This window comes from Petaurus breviceps, unplaced genomic scaffold (genome assembly GCF_028583685.1).
Source record: "Petaurus breviceps papuanus isolate PSGF00001 unplaced genomic scaffold, PetGlider_PUasm1.0 174, whole genome shotgun sequence".
Lineage (NCBI taxonomy): Eukaryota > Metazoa > Chordata > Mammalia > Diprotodontia > Petauridae > Petaurus > Petaurus breviceps.
Genome location: NW_027185761.1, coordinates 68,190,087 through 68,212,050, shown reverse-complemented (window position 1 = coordinate 68,212,050; position 21,964 = coordinate 68,190,087). Strand labels below are relative to the sequence as shown.

Here is a 21,964-nt window from a genome sequence, read left to right as displayed (position 1 = left end):
CCCAGTGCCTCATAGAAATTTTGAGGGGGACAGGAGTACCTGGGTGATAAAGTATGTCTGGGACTATCACCTCTTCTATAGATTTCAAATTCAATTGATCCTACTGACCCTAAGGGGACACATCCAGTGTGGAAGCTATCAACACACTGTGTGCCACACATTAGGAATAAAAAGACAAAATGAAATTGTCGCTGCCCTCAGGGGTACATAAAGAAGGGCCTGGGCCTTCAGTCAAGAAGGCCCAAGTTCACATTTTACCTCAAACACTTACTAGTTATGTGACCCTAGGCAAGTCATTTAACTCTGCCTGCCTCCATCTCCCTATCTCCCAGAGTTGGCATGAGTAGCAAATGAGGTATTTATAAGGCACTTAGCACAATGCCAGGCACTAAATCAACGCTGATTTCCTTGCCCTTACGTGGCTTACAGTGTGTCTGGAGACATGACGCATATATATGTGTATGTATATATATATATAAAAGCAGGACTTGTGAGAAATGGAGGTGAGTTTCTTCCAGGCAGGAGAGACCAGAACATCGAATGAACTAAATCAAACACAAAAAGGAAGCCAGCTTAACTACACCACAAGGCCAGAAGTGTAGGCTGCAGAAATCCGGGTTGTGACGGGAAGGAACCACTGCAGTTCCGTGAGCAGGTAAGCGGTGTCAGACGTGCGCCTTGGAGAGCTGAGCTGAGCGCAGACTGAATAGAGAAAAATGTGGCAGGGAGCCCCGTCTGGAGTGGTTGGAGTCGTCCCTGGGGAGGGGTGAGGTCTGGTGAATGACAGAAGGAGCCAGATGCAAGGGATGTTGTCGCCAAGGTAGAGCCAAGAGTTGGCCATTGATTCTGCGTGTAAAGTGAAGGGTCAAGGGGAATAACCAAGTCCATAGGCCTGGATGACTAGAGAGATGGAAGAAAGGCAGAAGAGACACGGGGTTCGGGTTTTGGGGGGGAGGAGGGAAAGGGGAGGAAATAGAGCCTCATTTTGGATGAGCTGAGTCTGAGATGTCTGTGAGACAGCTGGAGACATGGGCCTGAAACTGAAGAGGATCAGGGCTCAGCCACATAGAGATAACCAGTAAGCCACGTGAACTGGTGTCACTAAGAAGAAGAGAAGAGGTCTAAGACAGAGCCATGGAGTGCACTGACAGTCAACAAGAGACTTGAGTCATCAGACAGGAAGGAGAACCAGGGGAGCCCCCGGAGTAGAGGAAGACCTATGGGGCCTAATGGAAGAGAGAGGTCAAGAAGAATGAGGACAGAGAAAAACCAGCAGACCAGGCAATTCAGATACACTTGGTCAATATCATAGTGTTTGCCTTCTCAATAGGTGGGAGGAAAGAAGAGAATCTGAAACTCATTTTTTAAAATCAATGTTTGCAAAAAAAGATGTATTTTGGCACTTTAGAGAGACGATAAAAGGCTGAGAAGCCAAAGGAGAGGAAGTGAAGGCAACCAGTACAGACAACTTTGGGGGAAGGAGCTTAGCTGAAGAAAATGTTTTCTAAGGGAAGGGGGTGGGGCGAGACTTGGGTTGGTTTATAAGCAGCACAGAAGGAACCAGTAGTTAGGGATTTGAGATGAATGAAAGAGACAGAGTGATTGTGAGCACTGCCTGCTGGAGAAGCAGAAGGGGAGGGCATCATGAGTACAGGTCAAACTGTTGGCTTTGGGGAAGAGAAAGGTCACCACTGCCTCAGAGCCTGGAGTAAAGGAGAGGACAGGGGAGAGAGAAGTGATGTCAAGGGGCTGTGAGATTCAGAGAAGGAGAAAAGAGAGCTTACAGACAAATGACTTCCATTTTCTCATTAGAAGGTGAAGAGAGATCCTCAGCTATGAGGGGCAGAGGAGGAGGCTCTGGGGGGTTTGAGGAGAGAAGAGAAGGCTGCAACAACTTCTCTGGGGAGTGAGATAGAGAATCAGGAAGGGAGTAGTAAATGAATTCCCATGCTGCATTGAGTGTCCAGTTAAGATTGAATAACATGCATTGTAAGTAGATCTGATCAACACATTTGTATGACATTCTCCGGTTCTATTCCAGAGCATGTGAATAGGAGCAGATGAGACAGGATGGTGGGTGTAATCCAGGGTTAACGTTTGACAGCTTGTGAGAAATGATGGACTAGGGGACCAAGGGACTCTGAAGTAAAGGATAGTGTAGAGTTGAACTGATACATTGGTAAAGAAGGAAAGGGAAACCAGAGCAAAGAATGGTAGCCCAGGAAAGTCCGAAGGGGTGGAGAGAATGCAGGTCATGGGGAAAGAAGGAAGAATTATTAAGTGTCTATGTGCCAAGCACTGTTAAGCACTTGACAAATATATCACTTGATCCTCACAACAACCCTGAGAAGGAGGTGCTATTATCCCCATTTTACAGATGAGGAAACTGAAGCCGACAAAGGTTAAGTGACTTGACCAGGGCCTCACAGATAGTATGTATCTGAAACTGGATTTGAATTTAGGTCTTCCTGACTCTAGGCCCAGTGTTCTGTGCGCTATGGTGCCACCTAGCTGCCTCTGGATTTAGATCGGTTTAGGAAAGTATGTATAGATTTAGAAAAAAGTAAAGCATAGGAAAATATAAAATCATAAAAAGTGATGATTCAACAAAGGAATTTCAGAGTCTTCAATTATAGAAGTAAGTCAATTGTAGGTAATGGAAAAATCAAGGGTATGATGATCACTATTGTAACTAAGATAAAGTGGATCCAAAGGTGATAAGAACTGGGAAGTGAAGTGTTTGAGTCTCTAGTCTAAGGGCAGAGGTTGTATCCCTAAGTCTGTGCAGGCAGGGAAGTGTATAAATCTTTTTACTATGTTGTTAGGTCATGTAGTGGATTGAGTGCCTGATTCCTGGAGTCAGGAATACCTGAATTTAAATCATACTTCAGTTACTTACTTGTTGTATGGCCCTCAGCAACTTACTTAATCTCTCTTCATCTCAATTTCTTCAGCTGTCATAAACGAGTACTTACCTTCTTCACAGGGTTTATTATGAGGATCAAAAAAAGATCACATCTGTAAAAGTACTCGTAAGCCTTAAAGCACTATTTTTATATTAGATATTAAATACCTTTGCATTGAAACAATAATATCCTCTGGCTGACTATCAAAGGGGAAATACATCAGTGGGGGCTCTTTGTGTTTTCATGTGATAGCCATTAACAAGTATTTATTAAGCATCTACTGTAGTTGAGAAGTGCTAACTCATAGGATGCCTTGACTTTAGGGTAGCCATTCCCTGGAAAGGAACTCTCCTTATGGGCTGGGGTGGCCCAAAGAGGGGAGACACTGCTTGTTTAGTTTATGAGGTCACTTGTTGCATTAGTTTGCATATTAACAGAATCACAGAATTTTATATTTGAAAGCCACCTCCGCAGCCACAGGGTCCCAATCATTTCTGAATCCCCACTGCGACATGCCTGGATGATGATCATCCGATCTCTCCTTGAAGAAAACATCAGCAACCCCTCTTTCTCTGAGGTTCATTTGTTAACAGTTATAAACCCAGCAAATCGATGCTCTCCTTTCTTCAGTGAGTTCAGTATCCAGCTCTGAGTCTTTCTCTTCATCTTAAATCCTGCCATTGTATAAGGAGACTGGAGCATACCATCTTTTTTTTTTTTAAAGCAATTGGGGTTAATTAACTTGTCCAAGGTTACATGGCTAATTTTTTTGTGTGGGTGTTAAGTGTCTGAGGCCAGAACCAAACTCGGGTCCTCCCAACTCCAGGGCCGGTGCTTTATTCACTGTGCCACCTGGCTGCCCCAATTATTTATTTATTTATTTATTTTTTGCCTTTTTGGAGGGCAATTGGGGTTAACTTGCCCAAGGTTACATGACCAGTTTTTTGTGTGTGTGTGTGGGTATTAAGTGTCTGAGGCTGGATCCGAACTCAGGTCCTCCCAACTCCAGGGCTGGTGCTCTACTCACTGCACCACCTGGCTGCCCCTGTAGCATCCATCTTGGCACTCTCTTTCAAATATCCCAACTTCCCAGATCCTTCATTCCCTCAGTTCTTAGGGTCTCCTCCTTCACTACCTCAGCTGCATACCTCTGTTCCACTTTAATGTTCACGAATTCCAAAATCCCTTTATCTGACTCCAGCCTTTATCCTTCCATCTTCAACTCCAAACCCTGTTCCTTGAATCCTTTTCTGTTGCCAACCACATCTTCTAAATCCCAACCTTGGGTTACTCCAAGCTTTCACTGCCTTTGCTGCTATTCACATGCTGCTGAACAGAACTAGAGAAAACCCCAGAACCTCACTGACTGGCACCACCACAGATTTGTTATGTAATCTCAACTGGGTTCTCACTGCAGCAAGGAAATCCTCGTACTTCCCTAACTTATTCACTGTCTCATTCTCCATTGCAACTTTTCTAAAACTTTCATTCCTCTTCAGTACTTCTCCCACACCATCTCCTCCCCAACCCTCTCAACTGAGGACCTCGCCTCATACTTCACTTAAAAGAAAAAAAAACCGAGGCCATTTGTTGAGAGCTTCCTCTTCTCCTCTCCTCATCTTATATTGTTAAAATGCCTTCACCCTCCCTCACATGAAGAAGTGGCCTTGCTAGTTGAAAGGAGGCTAAGAAAGTCTCTCTACATTCACCTTGGTCATGTCCCCTCCTATCTCTTCCATCAGATTGCCCCCTTTATCCCCCCCGCTCCTGTTCTCTCTTTAGTCTTCAGTCTCTTCCTCTTTATTTCTTGGCTCTTTCTCTGCTGCTTATGAACACACCCTTGTTTCCTTGATCCAACCATCTCCAATAGCTATCATACTATAGCTCATCTTCCTTTCATGGCTAAAATCCTAGAGAAAGCTGCCTACGCTGGTGTAGACTTTCTTTCCTCCCACTTACTTAAAAACTGCAGTTTGGCATTCTCACTCACCATCCAACTGAAACTCCTCTGTCTCAAAGTTACCCATGAAAAAACTTGCCTGGTGATCCCTATGTTTGGCTGAAGGGGAATGAAAGAGGAAATAATGGGATAGAAGGAAGTCAAAGAACTTGGCAAGGCATTTGAAAGAACACCTATGTGATTCTTGAACTCTACTTGTTGAAGGTTGCCCATGAGCTAAACTCCTTGAGAAGGGAATGAGAACGACCTGGGGTCAGCATACTATAGCTGTCATAATGTAGATGGGCAGAAAACTGTGATGGCCTTTCCTCCTTCACAGGAAAGATTTCTGAGTGGAGAAGGATGAGAGATTGGAAATGATGCTACAGTGGATTAACATTTTCTTCTCCAGTAGATTAAGAGAAACAGAAGATAAGTCACTTGCCCAGGGTCACACAGCTAGTGAGTGTCTGAGGCTGGAATTGAACTCAGATCTTCCCGACTCCAGGCCCAGCACTCTATCCACTGAGCCACCAAGCTGCCTTGTATAAATTCTAGCTATTGGCAATACTGTCCATTCTTCTTCCGTGTTCATACTATTTGTGATATGTTTATCTCCCCAGCATTTATCTGTAGGATCCTGAGTTCATAGCTTTTTTTTGAAATTTATGAAAAGTTACTTTTTTTTTTTATACACATACTGTATTTCTTGTCATTGGCACTTAGGCAGAAAAATAGACCAGCTTCAATCTGGGGACAATGAGCTTCTAGAAAGATGTATCCATAAAATAGCACAGAAGGCAATATGGAAAGATTTTTATCATGTTTATTGTGTAAGACAAGAGTTCCAGCTCCTACCCAGGGAAAACAAACCAAAAAGGCTAGAAAATTGTGGTGATTGGTGAGGAATGAAAGTCCCAACTTTTGTAAACTTTGCCATGGCCACAGGGGCAGTTTCTTCATAGCCCAAAGGAAGTGATCTGTCAGTTAGTCAACACGCATTGAAATGCCTACTATGTGCCGGACTACATACTAAACTCTGGCTACAGCCAAGCTGACTTGGAACAAAGCCTTCCTTGGCCCCAGATGAGATTTTCCGACATAAAGATTAGCCTCCCAGGTTCTCAGAAAGCATGCTCAGTTCACTGAGATACTTGTCTGCAGAACCTCCGGATGGATTCTCTTAGAGGCTCAAGTTGGACCATTGCCCTCTCTCTATTCAGCTCCCATATTTAATCTAAAAGGCCTGGCCCCCCCATTGCTTTACTACAGCCCTCACCCACCTTCCCCTAATGCCTAGTAATCGTGCCTCTGCTATTCACAGGCAGATTGGCCTTCTTCTGATAAGTAAAACCAAAGTCTACTTCCTATTACCCAGTAGAAACAGAGTCATTTTGGCCACAAAGTTAAGAATTAAATTACGTCATTAGCTGGTTTAAAAATACCACTGGGTACTCTGTCCCTTTTTTTTAATTAAAAAAGTGCATTTCAATCTTTGTTGATTCCTATTTTATTCATTTGATTCAAATTTCAGTTTTATCTGTTCATGTCTTAACAGTCTATGATATGCTAGAGTGTTATCCTGTGGACTGCAGGGGATTCCCAGATGAGACCACCCACTAATGGTGAGGAGCTCCGTGCTCTGCAGCTAACAGGCTGGCAGGAAATTCACATCTCAAATAAACAGAGGAGAGGGGAGCTTCTGGGGACATCCGGTTCTGTGGAACAGGGGCATGCTCCTGGAGGGTCCAGACAACTGCTGTCCCAGGAAGCCCAGCTGACTGATGCAAGAGAACTCTTCCCAACTCCTCCCCCCACCCAAAAAACCCAAGATTCTTCTGATGAAGACATGACAGAGCTCATGCCTGGCATTTTCAGGCCCAAAGACTGATCTCTGCTAAGGAGACCCAGCAGCCTGGTACCCACAGACTGTGCCATACCTGTCAGAGATGGCGGCCCACTTCTCCAGAATCACAGCACTGCTAAGCTGGAAGGAGCCTTCAAGGCCACCCAGTCTAACACATACCTGAGGAGGAGCTAATTAACTTCATGGATGAGTTGAAATCACAGCTCAGTACAAGGGAAAACCTCTTAGCAAGTCGAGGTCTCCAGAGATGGAATGGGTTGGCATGTGTTTTCCATCTCTGGGGGGGAGTCTTCAAGCCAAGGCCCAATGACCATGGGGAGAGGAAGGTGTCCAAAAGGAGAGCACAGCTCAGGCCTGGGTGGGCTTGGATGGTCCCTGAGTTTCAGTTGAAACGTGTGTGTGTGTGTGTGTGTGTGTGTGTGTGTGCATGTGCGTGTGTGTGCACATGGCTCCTGAGGCTATGAGTTCCCAAGCCAAGACCTTCGTTTGGCATCTGAATAAGATAATGTGTAGACTGAATTCCAAATCTCAAAGCACTATGTAAATCTTCACTAGAAGGAAGTCAAAGCGCCTGATGGCTGCTGTAGGGCTTTGTACAGAATACTTTTGCATCCATTTTTTTCATTTGGTCCTGAAATACCTGCCCCCCCCCTCAGCCCAGTCCATCCCCAATCCTACAAGGTGGGGGGTGGGGACATAGTAACTGCACCTCTTTTGCAGATGAGGAAAGAGGCTCATAAGAAGAGCTTTGCCCAAGGCTACAAAGGGAAGGTAAGAGCCACATCTGCAGGACTGTTCTTCACCAAGTAAATGTTACAAGGTTGGTCCCCTCAGGTTTGATACCACAGTCTTCCTGCAGTCACATCCATGGAATCATTCTGTCCAATTCAATAAACATTAAGTACCCACTACATGCATTGCAATGTGCTGGGTCCTGGTCACAGAAACGACAAAAAGTGAAGCCCTCCCTGTCCTCAAGGCCCTGACATTCTACTGGAGTAAAGGCCTGGGTCAGTCACCAAGCACAGAGGCTCCTTAAGACACAGGAGCCAGAAGCGATCCCATCAGCCAACACTGAGACAGGGGACTAAGCCAGCTCCATGGGGATGGGCACAGATGACAGATGCCCCTCTTCTGCCCTGGGCAATCTCCCTGTGAACTAAGGCAGAAGCCATCCTGGGGTGGGAAGGTGGACTAAAGGCAAGGAATTTCTAAAGAGGAGCCCACAGGCCTCCCATCAGGGGCCTTGGAAGGTCTTAGATGGTTCTTGTCCCATGGATGGGCTCTGACCCAGGTAGGGAGCTGAAGACAGAAACCGTTTCATCAGTGAGTGTTTTTCCTAGTTGAGGTTGTGCCTGGGGCAGGCTTCAAGATGAGGTTGTCAGCTACTGGAATTACCTGCCCTTTAGGTCTGTTTCTAGGCCACACCTGGAATGAGATTTCTTTTAAAAGAGAAATGACTAGCATAGGCCGGGGAAAAAAAAAATCACCCCATTTATAGGCAACACACAGGTCTTCCTGCACGTCTGTTTTGGAGAAGGCTGGCTTAGACAGTAGTTTGCATTCATGTAGGCCATCTAGCAATGTCCCAAACTGTGCCAGGGTTTGACTTTGGGTCAGTAAGTCATGTCAAGCTGCTGTTGGGTCTGCTTTCCTAAAGGTCAAGTCTCCTTTGGACACTCCCTCGCCAGGGAGGACTCATCGCTGGGTTTCCAAGGTCTTGGGCCTGTAGACGGGCACATCTTTGTCACAGAGTGCTGGAAGCCCCCGGATCATGTCAGAGGCTTTCTCTGCTATCATGATGGTGGGAGCGTTGAGGTTGCCACTGACTATGCTGGGCATTATAGACGCATCCACCACCCTCAGGTTTTCCACACCAATGACTCTGGCCTGAGGATCGACAACCGCAGTGGGGTCAGAAGGCTGTCCCATCTTACACGTGCACGAGGGATGGTATGCACTGTCGGCCTTTGCCCTGACAAAGGCGTCAATGGCTTGGTCAGACTGCACATGACTTCCAGGCTGGAGCTCCTGGCCCCGGAATGGCTCCAGAGCTTTCTGGGCAAAAATTTCTCTGGTGAGCTTCACGGACAGTCGGGCCTCCTGAATGTCTTCGTCTGTAGAGGGAGGAGAAGATGGTGAAGAAAGACTCGTCCTTGCCCATTTTCCCTTATTCATTCCCTCCTCTGCTTTATTCACACTTGCCTGAAACCCCTGTCTCAATGCCAGGTAGATCTCAAGTTAATGGTCACACTGAAGCGAAACTAGGAAAAACAACAGCCCCGTGCAAAAGGCTAAATCACAGGAAAATATGGCAGAACAGGCGCAGGAACCAAGGGACTTCCTGGAGGCCGCATGGCTAAGTGTGGAGCCTGGCCTTTAAGGTCAGATGTCCCCCTGCTGCTTTTCATGGAGGGCTATCAATTAGAGATATCGCCTTTGCCCAAGTGTGGGGGGTTAAAAGCCTCCCACCCTGGGAATGCCCAGGAACCCCCAGCTCCTGGGCCAAGAATCTCAGCTTCCCCAGCTTCCTCCCAGAGGGAAGGGAGGAACAGGCGAGACAAGGCCTGGGGAGTCCTTCACAGGGAGATAATGCAGATTGTTAAGAGGCCAACTAAAGGCCTTTAGAAACCACCACGCTTTCATCATCCTCTCCTCCCCCTCCTCAACGATAAGGAAGAAACTGCGGTGTTTTCGGAAGGGAGATTCGTGACACAGCAGGTTACACATCCAAGTCTCACTGATCCTGCAGAGGCCTGAGCTTAGGGGCCAGCTACGAGTCACCTGTCGACATGTAGTTGGGTTCAATGATCGGGTGGTCCATGGGGTTGGCACTTCTCAGTCTCAGCCAGCCCACACTCATGCTGCGCATGCTCCCCACGTGCACCTGGAACAGCCCAAACACACCAGGCCATCAAGTCCCCTCCCTGAGTGATCTGTGCACACAGCGAGCATTGAAGGGATGCTTGCTGAATGGGTGACTATGCATATGACTACCATCCAGCCCCCATGCCTTCACCTGGAGGTGACCTCACCCCTCTGCTGGGGTGGAGGGAAGACAGCTCTAGGAAGGTCTTCCTCATGTCAGGCTGCAGTCTACTCAGCATCTCTCACCTGTAGCTGCTCTGACTGACCCCCAGCCCTTGTTTGAACCTCCCCAAGTGTATGGAGACGTCAGTGTGGACACACCCCGACTTTCCACACACTCACGCTAGACCCCCCAAGGCTTCTGATCCATTGTTTGGCTGGAGTCTAAGAAAGCCTATGGCAGCCTTCTCAGAACTGTGTTCCTATATAATGAAATGAATCCATAAGTTTCAATTAGAAGCTAGTGAAAATAAAGGTAATATTTTTTCAGACCCCCAGAATCCACATTCATTCATTTACTCACAAATAGACTAAGGACCAGGGACCAAGCAAAAATGACTCCACATGACTTAGTCACTCTCAAGTTTTGGGGAATTTAAAGATGTCCAGAGAAACATCTTCCACATGGGAAGCTCCCCCAAGGGAGTCCTGTCTTTCCTACCTGAGAAACCATGAGAAGCTCCTAGAAACCACCAGGATGGGCCAAGGGGTGGGGCATTAAACCATCTCTGGTCTCTTCCTCCCCAACCCCACTGGACTAGAAGGATCCTGAGGACAAGATGTGGCTTTGCTGACCTTTGCCAAGCAGCGGCTATGTCTGGTCTGGTGTTTAGCCAACAATGGCACTTGCGGTAACGAGGACCTGGCAGTGCCTATGCTGCTCACCTGGTAAGCCTCCCGCTGGCTTGGGACTCGCCCGTGGTCAATCACTTGAGAAGGCAGGAAGTGGAACTGAATGTCAGGGTGAGGAATGCCAGGGCGGCTCCGGATGAAGCCACCAGTTTCAAGATGGGCAGTAGATCCCCAGCCTGAGGAGCAAGAAAAAAAATCACACTATCTCAGAGATCGTGCACTGGCCTGTGCAAGCCTAAACTGGGTTTAATGTCCCTGATGGGCACCTGGCCTTTGCTTGACCACCTCATGGGAAAGGAGACTAAGATGTGGCTGGAAAGAAGTCAGGGAGCCGCGACCGTTCTTGTTTGGGGAACACTGGTAGACTCCTCCCTTGGATTCAGTGAGTTAGCCGATATAGAACGCTGGGGGCTAGACCGCTTTGGTCATTATCTCCCTGCTCCCCCTCTTCCCAGACAATTCCCATAATCTGGGTCTTCTGAGCCTGTGGTATTGAGAACACTTGGGAAACAGAGCCAAGATGATGGCGTAAAGGCAGGGACTAGTCTGAGCTCTCCCAAATTCTCCTCCAGATGTTAAAATAACTCCTTAAAGCAAGTTCTGGGGCAGCAGAAACAACAAAAAGACATGGTGAAACAATGTTCCTCGCCCAGGACAACTTAGGTCAGCCAGAAAGGTCTGTCTCACTGGGGCCAGAGTGAGTGCAGCCACAGCTGGTAAGCCTTGGCAGGCCTTGGGAGCAACTGAGCCGTAGTGGCGGCAGCTGGCAAGGGGGTGGGGCTGAGCAGAAGGACTTATTGTGCACCCTTTGCTGGCCCTGGATGCAGGCATTGCCCATACGTAGCTCCAGGTTCCAGTCCCAGAGCTATGGAGGGGCACGAGCTGGACGTTCCAGGACAGAACAGAGCAAAGGCTGGGAGAGCAGTAACTTCCCCTCTTCATAGATCGTGCCACCTTGGAAACATGGAAAACTTACAGACCCCAGAATGAGCTCTGCAAACAGCTGCACAGAAAACCTCACTGTGATATCAGCAAAGGTCCAAACACAAATGCAGAAGAAGACACCAGAGTCAGAACTGCAAAGCCTCAAAGAAGAGGGTGAATCAGTCACCGGGTTCTAGAAGAGCTCAAAAGGATTTTAAAAATCAAGTAAGAGAAACAGAAAAAAATGGAAGAAGAAATCAGAGTGATGCAAGAAAATCATGAGAAAAGAGTGACCAGCCTGGTAAAGGAGGCACAAAATGCGGAAGAAAACAACACTTTAAAAAAGAGGAAAGAGTAAGGCCAACTACCCTATCATCTCCGTTTTACAGATCTGGAAACTGAGGCAGACTGAGACCTTCCCAGGTCACAGAGCTAGTCAGTGTCTAGGGCCTAATTTGGACTTGGGTCTTCCTCACTCCAGGCCCAGTGCTCTACCCACTGAGCCCCCCAGCTGCTTTGGGATCCAAGCACACAGGGAAGGAGGCAGAGGTGCCTCAGAGAGCAGCCTGGGGTCTCCCTGCTGGGCAGATCAGGGTGTGTCCAGGCATCCCCTGGGCTGTGCTCTGGCCTCCTCTGCAGCCCTTTTGACTAAAAGGGGACACAGTCTGTGACAAGACAGAGGGCACCTGGGATGCAGTGTGGGCCCTTTCACCTCCTGTGGGACTGGGCCCTGCTGGGTGGGAGAAGAGCAGCCAGAGATTGCACTCACTCTGCCCCAGGGGTCTCTGGGAGTCGCCTGGGGCATCAGTGACTTCCTGAAGTATCTGAGGCAGGATTCAATGCAGGCTCTCCTGCCCCTGGGCACCATGCCACCTCACTGCCTACTGAGGCAAGGAAGACCAGGAGCAGAGAAATGGCTGGGCTGGGGTCCCAAGTATTCCCATCCCCCAGAGGGAGAAAAGGCATCCCCTGAGCCCACCTGAGAATTTCCAGAGCCACTCCAGCCCGATGGCCATCTTCCGAATGGGCTTCTGGACCGAATACAGAGTGATGGGCTGTGTGCATTCCTGCTGGATGTACATCTCCAAATGGTCCTGTAAGTTCTGACCAACACCTGAACGAGGCAGAGAAAGGTGAGCAAAAGTTATGAGGGGACCTCAGGCGGGATCCAGGACTGGCTCTTGGGACCTGGAAGCTGCCCTCATGGGACAAAGGGGGAAACTGAGGCCCAGACAGGAAAAGAAAAGCCAGATGCTTCCCCCAGGTGCCTCACCAACATTCAGTGGGAAAAAGAGTGATTTCCATCCCCAGCCCCAGGCAGGTCCCAGGGCCCTGAGACTTTGGGGTCAAGATGATTCTGTGAAACAATCTTTGCTATGATTATGGCTCTTTTGATGTGAGAAAGGAAAACCTGGCTGATTGTTTTCCAGGAATTAATTTTCTTTTGACTTTTCAGTGCACACTGTATTTTCTTAGAAAACAGCAAAAAGAAAATCTCTTTACAAATCTGAAGGTCTCTAACTCCAAAGGGTCTTCAACTGTTGGCTATGTTTCCTAATTATTTCTTTCTGAAATTTTGACTAGCTTCCACTCACTGCAAAGCAATTATTCCCCAACAGAAAACCTCTTTCCTGGGAGATTAAAAAACAGGCAGCCTGAGACTGGCCATTTAAGATAGCCCAATGGCAGGTCATTCTTCTGGCATGCCCAACTGGAAGGGACCAAAGGAGAGGTTGGATGCCCCGATTAGGTGTCCTCTGGAGGAGGGGATGGAACAGAAGACAGCCGACATCTCCACAGTCTCTGTGACCAGGGTTGCCCCAAATTACCCAGAGTCACTGATGCCTCCCTATGAGCATTTACATCCTATAGGAAAAGAGCTAGAGAGCAGAATTTTACTATTGTGCAAGTTTACATGTCTGGGAATTAAAACACTGTAGGTTGAACTTAACAAAAATAATTAAATGAGTCTGGTGGGAATTATTTTGATACTTTATACTTAAATACCAAATAAAAGTGATTTTTAGCTATTACAACTTTATTTCCACATCCTGAGAAGCTTCTTCTTCTGGATATTGATGCTTAGGGCCATTCTGATAAATTGGAAGCTTGTTGAGGGAAGGGAGTAGCATTTTTACTTTCGTATTCCCAGTGCCTGGTATGCAGTAGGTGTTTAATAATTGCTCATTAGATTGAACTGAATTAAGATGAATGGAGATCAGGGGACTGTCTTGTCTTTGTATCTGTGGTTTCTAGTGCTGTGCCTGGTACACAGGAGGTGATCAATATGTGTTTACTTAAGTCGGGAAGCATTTATTCAGTGCATACTCTGGGCCATGTACTAGAGATACAATGAACGGCTCTTGCTGTTAAGGAGGTGAGCACTTCCTCATGGACTAGCACAACCTCCTGACCAGGGCAAAGCCCCAGGAGATGGGTCCCCTTTCCAGGGCCAATGCTTCCTGCTTGTGGGATCTCCAAAGCTCCCCTGGGACTGCTTGACAGTAGACTGAGGGCCAAGAGGAGGTATGGATAATTCTCCCAAATGCCCTCTGATCCTTAGATGGAGCAGGGGGCATCTCTTAGTGGGGTCAGTGAGCCAATTACTGTCACCAAGAATCATGAGACGCCATTAACCAGTGCAGTGCTGATCAGGGATCCCCCCTCTGCAACCACACAACAAATGGTCATCCAGCTCTGGCTTGAGTTCATCTAAGGAGTCGCTACCACCTCCAGAGGCAGCCTCATCCCATTATGGGATAGCTCTAAATGATAAGAAGCTTTTCTAAACAGCAAGCTTGATTCTTCTATTTTGAAGTTTTGCCCCATTGTTCCTGGCTGGGCTCTGAGATCAGGCAGAACAAGGCTCATCCGTCTTGTACAAGACCCTTCAATTCCTGGAGAGAGCATCATGGACTTTGGGAATCTCTGAGCCCCATCTGGCAGGCCTACGCTCTACAGAAAAGGGGAAAACGTACCGGGAAGGTTACAAACAACAGGGATCCCATGTTTCTTGAGGTCATCTGCATTCCCAATGCCAGACAGCATGAGCAGCTGGGGTGAATTGATGGCTCCTCCACTCAGAATTACCTCTTTGCTAGCATAAACCTGGAAAATCATGACATGATCAGAGGCCGGGAATCATTCCATAGGGAACATTTCACATCCCCATGTGTTCAGTCATTTCAACAAAGACTTGGGAAGCAAACACTCTGTAGCAGACATAAAGAAGGACCCTGCCCTCAAGGTGTTTACAGTCCAGTGGGGATAGAGGATGAATACACAGACCCTGGGATTGCAGATGGGTGAATGTCCAGATCTGTTTTCAAGTAGAGCCATACATGACACTTAGCAAACATGTTAGAGCAGATTCTTAAAGGTGTGACCTATGGGCCTTCCACACAGGAATCTGCGATCACTAGGAGCCAGTAAGGGCTCACTAGCATCATGCCAGCTAACTTGATGGCTCTTTTGATGTGGTTCCTGGGTTAGTAAAACAGAAAAACTCCACAGATTCAGTACATGGGGATTTCCTACAAAATCTTATGGACAAAATGGAGATATTGGGGATTGAATTATAGTGTCAGAAAGGCGGATTTGGAATGAGTTGACCAAATGGAACAACTCTGCTGAAATGTGCTACAGGGCTCTGCTGTTGGCCCAAATCCACTGATTGTTTTTCATCTGTGACTTGAATTGAGGCATTGAAAAGAAGCTAGTTAAATCTAAATATGGCACAAAGCTAGAAGAGGCAGCTAATTCACTGGTTGGTCATTGTCCTTCATTCTCAAAGAGAGCCAAAATGACGTCACTGTCAAGTGACCAAGTATCCAATTACAGCTGATCAGACCGATAGGAGCACAGAATGCTTCATCACAGGTTGGGCCCAGTCTGTGCGAACATCTGACGGGGATTCTCTCAATTTGTGCATTCTGAGTTTCTTTTGAGCTGTCTCAATTCTGCTTTGCTCATAAAACCCAACCCCCATCTCTGATGTGGACCGCCATGCTGAGCGGTCTTGGGCCATGTCTCCCATGTCACACAAAGTTCTTAAGAGAGACCTTGAGAGTGTCCTTGTGTCGCTTCTTCTGACCACCAGGTGAATGCTTGCCCTGTGTGAGTTCTTAACAAAATAGTCTTTTAGACAAACAATGTGGCCAGCCCATCAGAGTTGGGCTCTCTGCAACAGAGTCTGAATGCTGGGCAGTTTAGTTTGAGAAAGAACCTGAGTGTCTGGTACTTTATCCTGCCAGGTGATCTTCCCAATCTGGCTAAGACAATTCAGATAGAAGCCATTCAGTTTCCTGGCCTAGCACTGGGAGACTGTCCGGGTTTCACAGGCGTCCAGCAACGACATCACACTGTAGTTCTGTACACCTTCAGTTTGGTCATAAGTCCAATCCCTCTTCTCTCCCACACCTTCCTTCGGAGTCTCCCAAACACATCATCAATGTACATCCCTGGAAAGAACACTCCCACAGTAAGTGAACTTCTCCACAAAACTCCATTCACTGTAATTGAGGGTTTTATGGATGGATAGTGTGGTGCAAGCTGGTACAAAACCTGTGTTTTCTTGGTGTTGATCGTAAGCCAAAAGTAGCACCAGCAGCTCAGGACTGATCTCTACTTTGCTGCAACTCAGTCTCTGAGACTGCACTGAGTACATAATTATCTGTAAACCAAAAAAGTCATGTACCAACTCTCGCCTCACTTTAATCCTGGCTTGTAGCCTTTTCAAGTTAAATAATTTACCATTATTCTGGCAGTTGACCTAGGTGGCACAGTGGATAGAGTGCTGGTCCTCGAGTCAGGAAAACTCATCTTCATGAGTTCAGATCTGGCCTCATACACTTACTAGATGTGTGACCCTGGACAAGTCTCTTAACCTTGTTTACTCAGTTTCCTCATCTGTAAAGTGAAGGAAAGGCCAAGCACTCTAGTATCTCTGCCAAGAAAACACCAAATGGGGTCATGAAGAGTTGGATACGACCAAAAAATGATTGAAAAACAACTGATATGCTGGACAGGAGAGCTGGCTGTGCCTGTTCAGACCTTCTCCTTCCTGAGAATGCCAGTCTGGAGGACGACGCCCAGCGTGTCTTCTGGGCAGCCCACACTCACCACGGTCGTATCACTGCTCCCTGAATTTGAAATGCTGGCTCCATAAGCCATCCCTGTACCTGGCCTGCACCTTCCACACCTCTCAGACTGCTGTTTCTTCAAAGCTTAGCTGAGCTGACATCCTTTTCTGATCTGCTGAGCTCCTGATGGAGCCTGCTCTCTACAGATTACTCTGTGTTGACCTCTCTGGCACCATGTTCCCTCGTTTGTATGTAAGCTTCTTGAGGGCAGAGGCTGCCTGGTCTTTGTGTCCCCAGCACAGAGTAGGTACTTCCCAGCATCTCGGATATGGGAGGGGAAGTCACAGGCCATCTCCTCTAGCCTATGTCTGATCAAAAGTCCTGTCCCGAGAGGTCCTCCAGCTTTTTCTTGGTGCCCCCAGTGAGGGGAGCTCATCCCCTCCTGAGGCGGCCCACTTATCGCTCTGGGGTAGCTCTCCTTATTAGGAAGAACATCATAACCTCCAGCCTAAGCTTCTTCTCTGTTCCAGCAATCTGCTCCTCCTGATTCTGCCTTCTGGGACCAAGAAGAACAAGCAGCAGCCCTTCACATCTGGCCTTCCCATCCCCAGGCTGATGCCATGGAGAGATGTGGAATTGGAAGGCCTGGGTTCAAATCCCACCCCTGAACCACCCGGCATGTTTGATCCAGTCATTTCGCCTCCTTAGGCCTTAATTTCCACATCCAGAGGATCTCTGCAGGCCCTTCCAGCTCCATATCCATGCTTCTGTTACCTCTCTGGGCCTCATATGTAAAGTAAGCTAGTTGAATTGGATGCTTCCAAGGTCTTCCAGTTCTGGTCCTGCAATCTCTCTGGATCTCAGTTTCTTCATTTGTAAAATGGCCTCTAGATCAATGGTATTAGGGACCAAGGCTCATGTGGCCCAAAGCCGATGCTCTGGTTTAACTGAATAATGAGGTCCCTATGACAGTGTGCCCCAGAAACATCAGGGAGGCCATTGACCCTTTGGGTACAGTTCGGACTTGGTTGTCTCTGAGGGTCCCACCACTTCTGAGAATCTGTGATGCAAAGAGATAGGAGAAAAGGTCTCCCATAATGACAGGAGCCCTCAAGGGCGTTAGCTGGGTCCTGTTTGCATCCAAACCTAATGCTCTCTCCACCCAGTCATGCTCATTAAGCGATTTCTCCATCCAAGGCCTGAGATGCAGCCCCACTAAGAAGCCTGCCCCCCCTTCCTTGGCCTTGCCGCTCTCTCAGGGCACGTCCTATGAAAACCCCAGCAGCCTCCCAAGCGTCACATGCTTGCGTTGGAAGAGACCTTTGAGACCAAAGAATCCAAACTCCTTTCATCTGACTGATGAGGGAGCCAAACAGACCCCCAGGGCTGAAACAATGGCACGTAGTCAGGACAGAGGGAGTCTGCCGGACCCTGCCTGTGTTTGGGAGCATTCCAGCCTAGGACCAAAGGTCAAGGAGATAGTGACTGAGTACCTCGCCCCCTGCCAACACCCTGGTGGAGGAGCTGGTGGGCAGAGCTTTCCCTTTGGCCCCACCAAAGGGACACACTGACCTTTTTCCTCTGGCCACTCTGCATGTACTCCACACCAATAGCTCTGGTCCTGTCAAACAGAATTTTGGTCACAAAGGTTTCAGATTCTGCCGTCAAATTGGGTCGGGTCAGGGCAGGATGGAGGTAAGCACTGGCTGTACTCCATCGGAGACCTGGGGGACAGAGCAGAACAGTGACCTTGGCATGAGCTGAAGTCACCTCTCCTGTCACATGCAGGTCCCATTTTGTACCTCCCAATTATTGCTTCTCTGTGGGGCACTTGTCAATGGCTCCTGGGGCTCCAATGCTGGCCCCAGTGAAATCACTTCTAGAAGGAAGAAACTGCCCCAGACCCACCATGGCTCCCTGGTCCTCACATCAGCTAAAAAACCGATTTCTCAGGCAGTAATAGGGAGTAAAAGGGGAGACTGGGAACTTGGTGAATCTGGAGGTGAGGAAACCTGGGTTCAAATCCTGCTAAACCCTTCCCTTCTCAGACCTCAGTTTTCTTCTCTGTAAAACAGCGTTAGCAATCCCTGAACTCCCACATCCTAAGGCAGTTAGTTGTAAGGCCCTGGGTGCCAGCTATCTGAGGAACTCTTTTTCAATGTAATTCATTGTTTCAGGCCATGAGAAGGGGTCCACAAGCTCCCCATGCTGATGGCCCAAGGGGTCCAAGACACAATAAAGACTCAGAATTCCCAGCATTGGCCCTCACCCTGCCCCCAGCATAGGCTCCCACCTGAGGCAGAGGGAGGGTGATCTTGTCTTGTGGAAGTTTTTTTAAAATCCCAAACCACCCCAACAGGTCTTAAAGTAGAAGACACAACCAAGGATAGTGTGGATTGGGTCCCAAACTTCAAGTGGGTTTAAGCCACTCACACATTAGCTGTGTGACTTTGGTCAAGTCACAGAACTGGGGAGGGGGAGGAGTTTCTTTATCTCTACGATGAGATCATTTATCACCCAAAGCCCTGGGTAACAGCAAAGCCTTCTCTAAATGGAGGGTCTTGTCATTATCAACATCAGCTTGACACAATCATTGACAGACCACAATGTCTCAGGGACATCAAAGTCCTCTGTTCAACTCCCCCAGAGTTGTAATGTGTAAGTCCATGATCATAACTACCCATCAACCAGAGACAGTCTGACCCACTCCCTTCAGCCTTCACTATCTTCCTTTTCCTCAGCTATTATCTAAGCCTGGTCTTTGCGGATCTCCTCTGAGAAGAGGGTCTGGGGTCCTGGATTAGGAGACTGGGCAAAGGGGATGAGTGGGCTGGCTGCCTCTCTCTTCTTTGGGCCTTTGATATCTGTCTTTTTGGAGTTTGTCTTTAATTAATTTGTCATATTTCTAGAGAAACCAACATGTCAACAAAATCGGTAATATTTTTAAGAGCGTGAAAAAACCCAACCCACTGTCTGGCCAGTCTGTTCCCATCTTTGGTCCCCAGTTTAGCCATGCATCGAATGGAGTTCAAATCACCCATCCCTCTGACCTCACAGAAGAGACCGGATGAGAGGAGTGTGGAAAAGGTTTGGATCAAGCTGCCCCTTGCTGAGTAAAGGCTGACCTGAGTCCTGCTGATCTGGGCCCCGCCTTTACCTTTTTTGATATTCATGTCCATCCAGCCAAAGCCTTCCTGCTGGAACCCGTTCATATCATCGGTGAAGGGGTAGCCTGCCTGCTGGGCTGCCTCCAGAAAGGCGTGGTGCAGGGGGTGGTCACTCTTGCCCCTGGACACATATAAGGGGCCCTCCCCGCCCCGGTACCGGTTAGGGCCCAGCTCATGCATCTGGGCCTTGCGGAAATAAGGGAGACAGTGCTCGTAATCCCAGCCCTCGGCCCCTTCTTCACCCCAGCGGTTGTAGTCCTCTGCGTGTCCTCGGACATAGACCATGGCGTTGAGCGAGGAGGAGCCGCCCCAGACGCGGCCCCGGGGCCAGTACATGACCCTCTGGTTCAGACCCTTCTGGGGGGTGGTGTGGTAATACCAGTTGTACTTGTTGTCACAGAGGTTGGAGACCAGGGCAGCAGGCATGTGTATCTTCCACATGAGTCTCTTACTGCCCATGAAGAGGTCTTTGGGCCCAGCCTCCAGGAGCAGCACGGTGCTGTTGGTGTCTTCTGATAGCCGGTGACTCAGGACACAGCCAGCGGACCCAGCCCCAACGATGACATAGCTGTAGGAGCTGCTTTTCCTATCATTTGAGACGGCCTGATGGGCAAGCCTCACCAGCCCAGCCACAGGAGAGAGGCCCCATTTCTTAGAGGAGGCTTGGAGGAACAGAGACATCCTCCTCACTGGTAGCAGCAAAATCCTTTGCCCTGGAAAACACAATCCAAATGTATCATGCTCAAAACACAATGAGAATATGGCAGCAGGGAAAGTCACCTGACATCCAGGATCCCGACCTGGCATCTGGACGCAGGGCTCTGAAGGCAGTGTTCCTGGAGGGGTCGAGCCAACCCTGGGAAAGACCCCTCATCCCCATCACTGGCACTGCTTCCTGCTAGGTGGTACAAACTGGTCCCTGTCTCAAATTTCTCCCAGCTGCAATCCTTTCTCCACTCAATTGCCAAAGTGACCTTCTGTGTTTATTTACTTAATTTTTGGGAGACCGAGTCTCAGTATTTCCCACAGTATCTAGCACACAGTGGGTGCTTAATAACTATTTACTATCTTGCTCAGGCTGGAAGTGCAGCAGCCCTTCACCAGTCCAATCCTGCTACTGACCAGGGCGGCAGCTTTAATCCACTGCTTTTCTGTGAAGGGATTGTCTGCCTCTCCTTAGGTAGCCCAGAGGACTTTCCACTTTGCAGCCAGCCATCCTATCAGCTTAGCCTCACTGCAGCTCAGAACTCCAGAGCTCCGGCAATCCACCAGTCTTGGCCTTCCCCGTACTGCTGTACAGCAGGCATAGCCCACCATGTTCATGTTCCACCATGTCTGAGCCTAATGTGCACATCTGAACATGTCATTCCCAGACTCCATAAAGTCCACCAGCTCCCTCCCTATTCACTCCAGGGTCAAATACAAAGGCCTCTATTTGGCATTAAAAACCCTTTGCCTCCTGGCCCTGACTTCCGTTCCAACTTTAGTCCTTCCCTTCACACAATCTACAATCTAACCAAACTGGGTTTCTCGTTGCTCTTCCTTGAGACACTCCATCTCCCACCTCCATGTCTTTGCTCCAGCTATGCCTCACTCCTGGAATGTTCTCCTACTCCACCTCTGCCTCTGCAAATTCCTGGTTTCTTCCAAGCACCAACTTCTCCATGAAGACCTTCTCTGGAGACAGATACCCTCCCCCACAAGTTACCTTGTGCATTTTTGTACATCCCCACATGGCTCCATCAGAGGTTTGCACAGAGTGTAAGATGGGTGTACCAGCAGCAAACCCTGAGGAAGCATTGCCATTGGCCTTCACCTTAAAGGGAATAAGAAGGGCCAGATGAGAATGCTCTCCCTGGGGATGCTTCAGTCTCACGTCTTCCAAGGTGGGTGCTCAATCCACTGAGTCAACCAGCTACCACAAACAGGAGCTGAACCAGAGAGTGCTGACTGAACGGGGCAAAAAACCAGACTGAAACCTTCAGGTCAGAAGACCACTCAGCTATGAAGAGCTGGAATTGGGTCTTCCCATCCAACCCCTCTCAGGTTAGCAGATGATAGAAGGAAAGTTCTTCAGAGAGCAAATATTTGAGATAAATCTTTCTGGAAGTCTTGTGAGCCTTGAATTCTAGGAGGTCAGAGGTTCTCCCAAATAAGAATTTAACACAGTCTTTGTTTGAGAGCCATGTCCAGCCCATGTGCCCTGTACAGAAATAGCAGTGCCTGCCTGTCTCCCATCATTTCTGTCTGTACCAATCATCCATGTCAAGTCTCTTTATCCATCCACCAATCCATCCATCCATCCATCCATCCATCCATCCATCCATCCATCCATCCATCCATCCATCCATCCATCCATC

At 48.2% G+C, this 21,964-nt stretch overlaps 1 protein-coding gene across 2 annotated transcripts in view; it reads right to left on the bottom strand.

The window, feature by feature from the left end:
- Nucleotides 1-5,651: 5,651 nt before the first annotated feature.
- Nucleotides 5,652-21,964, bottom strand: part of CHDH (choline dehydrogenase) — a 28,840-nt gene continuing 12,527 nt past the window's right edge. For both annotated transcript variants that reach the window (XM_069084372.1, XM_069084371.1), the window contains exons 3-9: nucleotides 19,595-20,317; nucleotides 18,010-18,161; nucleotides 14,335-14,464; nucleotides 12,336-12,470; nucleotides 10,466-10,608; nucleotides 9,497-9,599; nucleotides 5,652-8,829 (exon numbers count right to left, since the gene is read on the bottom strand). In XM_069084372.1, the coding sequence (XP_068940473.1) occupies nucleotides 8,411-8,829; nucleotides 9,497-9,599; nucleotides 10,466-10,608; nucleotides 12,336-12,470; nucleotides 14,335-14,464; nucleotides 18,010-18,161; nucleotides 19,595-20,285 (1,773 nt within the window). In that variant the 5' untranslated portion in view covers nucleotides 20,286-20,317 and the 3' untranslated portion in view covers nucleotides 5,652-8,410. The remainder of the gene's footprint in view (nucleotides 8,830-9,496; nucleotides 9,600-10,465; nucleotides 10,609-12,335; nucleotides 12,471-14,334; nucleotides 14,465-18,009; nucleotides 18,162-19,594; nucleotides 20,318-21,964) is intronic.